A 6,401-nucleotide genomic window follows, 5' to 3' on the forward strand; every position below is an offset into this window, starting at 1 on the left:
GCTAGACCATGTTATCAAGATCAAGATGTATGTGAAAGATTTAAGCAAGAGATGTCATGCATATAGTTTAGACACATTTTTGATGGTAAGATATTTCAAGATTTCTTAAGAATCATGAAACTTATTGTTCATTCTTGTATTGGATGGGACTTCTTGGTTAGCTAATTTGGTTTGGTTTCATACCCAAAATAAGCATTTTCAAACTACTTCCAGAGCAAGCTTACAACAGTTTCAAGAAGCCATAATAGTAAACAAACCACCAACATGGCTGACAGAAATAAGTGATTTCAGTGAAATTCTCTTATTAAAATACTTATTTTGTCACCAGTAGTTGATATTATAGACTACCAAGCTGTGATTGTATCTGTGCAGACCAAAAGTATTAACGAGTATATTGATAGCTTTACTATTCTCATTAAGATAAATACTAGCTACTTATAGCTACATTATGGCTATCCTGTGGTTGTTCAAAGAGGATTTTCTTTGCCTTTATTATTTACATTCTAAACTAAGTTTGAAAGACCTATTTTTTTCAATAATAGGAAATATCATTTTAACCCACAGCAACGGTTCCTTTGGAGTGTTGTTAATAGGAAATATTATCCTTTTAACCCACAAGCAATGTTTCCTTCAGAGTGCTGAAAAACCTAATTTTTTATTAACCCTGACTCCTGTCACCCACTATGAAGGGGAATGAGTCATCACATATGCTGCAGTTTCTTTAAATGAAGAGCAAGCTAGGTCTTTGTTGGGGATGTTCTCATCTATCTCCCAAACAGTATAACATCACTTCATATCTCACCTGAAATCATAAGATATGCACTTTGTTATCTCCCATCCTCATTCTCCAAAGTAGGGATCACAAAGTCTTGGATAAACCTATTTATTGTAGGGTTTGTAGAGAGAGTCTCTTCTATGTCTACTCTTTATTGTTGCTAAGCCATGAGGGGTTACATACATCGCCGCTAGGTATACATTTGACTGGTCATAGAAAACGGATTGCACGTCCTTACATGGGTTTCACATACATAATAAATGTTAGTCAATTTATACATAGGAACTTTATAGAGTTAATAACATATATCATTTAGTGTATGTTAATGCATAACACTTCCTTCCCCCTTATAGAAGATAATACATTTATTGAGAATCATAAAAGCACACTAAATAAGTACATAATATCACAAATGTCACAATAGTTGACAATATCACAATTATTATAAGTATTACAACTGCCCCAAAGCTTACAATTAATACACATCGCAGTGACTTGCTTACACATAGATACAATTACCATTTTCCCGTAAGAATATAGTTGTCAACATATTTAGCCAGAAGTTTATTCCTGGTAGACGATTGTGGAAGCTCTTTCTTTTTAGGTATCTCAGAAGGCACATTCTCCTGGTCTACCTTAAGGGGACCATCCCGGAAAATGGCCACCTTTCCCTACTCTTTACATCATAAAAAAATATTGGTTAGAGATAACTGATTGATTCTTTCTGCATGATATAGAGTATAGAATTGCGCTCTGTTATATATATAAATTTTAACTTTGCTCCCCCATGGGGGGGGGGGGCACCCCCCAAAAAGGCAAAAAAAATTGCTGTTTTTTTTTTGTATGTCTTCGGTACATCCCAACTATCACAGTTCTATACTGAATATTCCCCCAAAGATCAACCCTAGCCTATAGCCATGTAAAAGGCCGAATTTTGAATTTCCTTTTTTTTTTTTTTTTTTTTTTTGGTGGGGGACAGCTTGACATAGAGAACTATTTTTTTTTTTTTTTTTTTTTTTCAGCATTAAAATATTATCTTTTTTTTTATTAAGGCAAAAATTTAAAAATTGGCCTTTTACATGGCCTTGGGACGCCGAGGCATTTGAATCGCATGAAAATTACGTGAGTTGGGATGTACCAAAGATTCATAAAAAAATAACGGAGCTACGGCGTTTTGTATTTGGCCCCTTGCCAAAGTTCGTTATCTCTGTTATTTTTCTCTGAATCTAATGATATTATATATAAAAAAAAAAATGCTTATTTAATGTACGTTGCAATGCAATGATTACCAAGTCAAAAGAAATTTTCATTTTCAATAGGGACGCTATTCCGTAAAGGTATGTAATTTTTTTTTTTTTTTCATTGTTCATAAAAGTTGATATTTTCGTGGGAAAAGCTTAATAAATGCATTTTACCATAGAGACAACTAATCTAAACCAGATAAAAACCTTTTTTTATTTTTATTTATTTTTTTTTTTTTTTTTTTTTCATTTTATTTTTATTTTATTTTATTTTTTTGAAGAAATGGGGAACTGTGGATGGCAACATTAGTACAAAATCATTCTAATTATAAAGTCCTGGCATGAATACAACATGGTGGTTCAATTTTGAGAATTTTAAAAGCATATGAATTTAGTACATTGAATTTGAGAACTTACGAAAGTCGTTGAATTTTTCCCATGCCTCACACGGGGGGGGAGGGGGAGATGGTCACTGGGTGTTTATAATTTTCGATAAGGATCATATGTACGTGAACGCATGCACATAAAGTAAAAAAGATTAATCATCATCATTTAGTAGGTCTACATTGACTTTCATATCTAGATAATAAAATGTATTAGTTATCCCTCTCATACCATCTTCTTCGATAATTGTCAATATTAACAGATTGCAAAGGAGAACAAGTGTATAGTTTATGATTAGCCATTTGCACCCATTATCTTTACTATGAAGTGCATAAAGTCATGCAGACGCCTAGGTGTTGTGGGATATTTGCCAATTTATGGTGCCTAAGACTTACGGTAACGTCTAAACTTATTAATTTTTATCGTGAATGCACGAAACGGATGCGATAGCTTTTTGAACGCCAGACGAAGACTACACGTACAACCGAGCTCAAAATTCCATATAGTTTTTATTTCAGAGCAGGTATTACTGAGTACTATCATCTTCAACATGAAATAATCTGTATCTCGCTTATACATCCGAAGTTTAAAAATCTGACATTTAGGTAACATTCATATTGAATTGGTCTTTACAACGGTAACTACCAATTTCAAATCAATTCAAATTGCCCCCTGCTGTGATGTACCAACCGTTGAGCGAAATGTAACGGAAATATTTCAGTCCCTCCTTATAAGGGTGTTTTTAAACAAGTGCTTCGTATGTGATATACGTATATATTACCTCATAAACTAAAACATATTACCAGGGAGTCTCGATCGAAGCATATTTCATGTGTAAAAGGACACAAACCTTACATTTTTTTTTTAGATATATTTCACAAAATATTTCGTCATAAATCACGGTGATATAATTTTTTCCTGATATTGGTATAAAAGTGTTCCTTGAACATTCACAAACTCATATCTATGCACAACGTCATAATTAAATGCCTTATTGATAGATTGCCGCAAGCAAAAGTCCACATAGGTGTACCTGTGCGCTCATTAGCGACGTACCTCTTCGGGTGCTGAGGAACTCACGCGTCAACTGCAAGACCACGAGCCATAGCAGGCGCTTAATACTCGTTTAGTAGTTTCCTCATCCATGTACCTATACTATACACTAACTAACTAAATTTAAACCCCTTCCCCCCCCTCCATCAGGGACAGTCCCCGTAACTTCCTTCTTTTCTGCTGTTTTGACTGATCCTGCAGCATAGAAGGAAATATGATTACACCCTTCTTTAGATGCGATGGCTTCATTTGATCAGTGTGCCCTTTCATCTCTCGACTATCATGATCTTTTACCATGTAATGCAATTTACCTAGCCTTTGTACCACTTGTCCTTCAAATCATTTTTCTTCTGAAGAAGTATATGATCTTATCAATACTTTATCTCCAGTGTTAAATTCTCTGTTGTCCTTCACACTCTCGCATTTACTCTTTTGTTCTTCAGCTATTTTTGGTGTTATTGTATCCAACCTACATCTCACCCTCCTCCTCATCAACAGAAATGAAGGTGAACAACCTGTGGTCGCATAAGGAGTGGTTCTATATGATAGTAGGAACCTGTTTATATTAGTGGTGAGACTAGATTATTAGTTTTGAATGTCTGTACAAATCTTTCTGCCTCACTGTTGGTTGTGGGGTGATATGGAACATACGGATGTGTATGATGTTCACCTTGCAAAAATTTTCAAACTCACTTAAAACAAACTGAGTTCCATTGTCTGACAATTTTTTCAGGTATACCATGTGTTGCAAATAGAGACAATAGCACTCTCACAGTGCTATATGCAGTTGTAGAGGTCATTGGTATAACTGTGACCTTGAAAAGGACCTGCAAAGTCAATGTGTAATCTTTGCCATGGAGTACTAGTTGTCTCCCAAAGGTGTGTCTTACATGGAGCTGGATTGTTCGGCTGAAATGCACAGCCCTCACAATTTCTTACATACATTGTGATGTCATTGTCAGTACCAGGCCACCACACAAAAGAATGAGAAATTACCTTTGTGTGTTTGATACCTTGGTGTTCAATATGTAACTCCACAAGAACCCTATCTTTCAAGCGGTCTGGAATTACTACCCTGGTATTTCTCATCACTCAATCCTGTTCAACTGACAGTTCAGACCACACCTCTGTAAATGGCTTTTATTGTTGCTCAGACAATTCATCCCTTTCATTTAATGTCAAACACTGTAAAACCTTTCATAATACAGGATCACTCTTAGTTTGACTTGCAATTAGTTTTGATGTAATTGGAAGTTCACAGGTGTCTACTAACAAAATGCTTGATGTTTCCTCTCTCGAAGCCCGATCTGCCAGTAGATAGAGCATCCACATTCCCCATCTTTGATGTGGATCTGTACTCTATGTTATAGTTATAGGCAGCTAGGGTTATTGACCATTTGTTTAGAAGAGCTGCTGCTAACTCTGGCAGACTTTTCTTTGGTCCTAAAATAGCCAATAGTGGCTTGTGATCTATTATTAATGAAAAGGTCTTTCTACCATAGAGGTACATGTGGAACTTCTTAACACGATATACCAATGCTAATCCCTCTTTTTCTATCTGAGAATATTTTTGTTCTGCCTTGTTCAGCAACCTTGATGCAAAAGCAATGGGTCTTTCGGTACCATCCTCCATAACATGTGCCAATACTGCACCTAACCCTACTTGCGATGCATCACATACTAATTTTACAGGCAAATCCTTGTTGTAATGTACCAGAAATGTTTCATTGGTTATTTCAGCCTTAATCCTGTCAAAAGCTTCCTGACATTTCACTGACCAGTTCCACAGAACTTCTTTTGTGGTCAAATTATACAATGAGACTGGTTTTGTCAAATTTGGCAAGCTAAAGCAAGCTGAACCAAACAATATCTTGCTTGTATTTCTCATAAAAAAATGCACCATATCTATCAGGCCAACAAAGATGACTTTTCCATATTTTATGTATTTGTATTTGTTCAGAGCGTACCTTGTCCTTATTGTGCTTAAATGGTAAATTTGGCATTTCTCATGAAAAGTATTTTGGGTAACCTGTGACATCGCTCTTCAGAGCCAGCTGCACATTTTAGCCTAGTGCAGCTGGGGATGGTATGTACGTGCCATGCCAGCTTTGAGTTTAGTTTATTGATTTTATTTACACATAGATGATTCCACAAATGCTTAGACACCAAGGTGTCAATGAATTATCCTACCCATCTTACCTGTTTACCCTTTTCCTTTATTTTTGGTAATATATGTATATTTTTATGCATATTAGATATGGTATTCAAGACTTGGTAAATAACTCATTTTTTCTATTCTACAGAGATTTTGCCAAAGCCCAAAAAGGATTTAGATTGCCAGAGTCAGATGCAAATGATGCTGTCACATGCTGCATTGTCTGTGATATTGATCAAGACGGCATTAACGAAATATTGATGGGGACTTATGGCCAGGTAGTAACAAATTTATCTGCATTTATATCCAGAAATTGCTACATATACTTGTATTCTCATGGAAGCAAGACTGCGAAGTTTGACAGATTATTAGAAATAATAATGTAAAGGAAACAAATATTCTTGTCAATTTCAGGTTGTTCTGGTTTACAAATGGATACAGAAGACTTCAGAGTGGATCCTTTACCACACCGTTTCACTCCCGTGCCCTGTACTGTCACTGGCTTATTGTGATGTAATGGGAGATGGTACATTTCAGCTGATTGTTTTGACATCAACTGGAATTCATATTCTTCAGGTAGTGGGCTTTATTTGTTACTACATATATACATTTCTGTTCAGTTCTATTGGAACCATTGTTGTATGCATAATATTTGTATTAACGGATTTCTGGGGTAAGAGCAGCAGCTGCCCCTCCTACTGTAGGGCTTGTCCCCCTCCAGCTTTTTAGTTCTAAAAATCAGTTGTGAAGCACAATTTGTGACAGTGTGCATGGGCTGCTCAAATCACTGAAA

The 6,401-nt window shown here is 35.7% G+C and overlaps 1 protein-coding gene across 1 annotated transcript in view; it reads left to right on the plus strand.

The window, feature by feature from the left end:
• The window catches only part of LOC113801151 (KICSTOR complex protein kaptin), a gene marked incomplete at its 3' end in the record, with an annotated part of 23,385 nt that extends 17,201 nt beyond the window's left edge, over positions 1 to 6,184 (plus strand). Inside the window, 2 exon segments of the mRNA XM_027351963.2 lie at positions 5,757 to 5,886; positions 6,023 to 6,184. Coding sequence (XP_027207764.2) covers positions 5,757 to 5,886; positions 6,023 to 6,184 — 292 coding nt within the window.
• Positions 6,185 to 6,401: the final 217 nt, after the last annotated feature.

Source organism: Penaeus vannamei, chromosome 24 (genome assembly GCF_042767895.1).
Source record: "Penaeus vannamei isolate JL-2024 chromosome 24, ASM4276789v1, whole genome shotgun sequence".
NCBI lineage: Eukaryota > Metazoa > Arthropoda > Malacostraca > Decapoda > Penaeidae > Penaeus > Penaeus vannamei.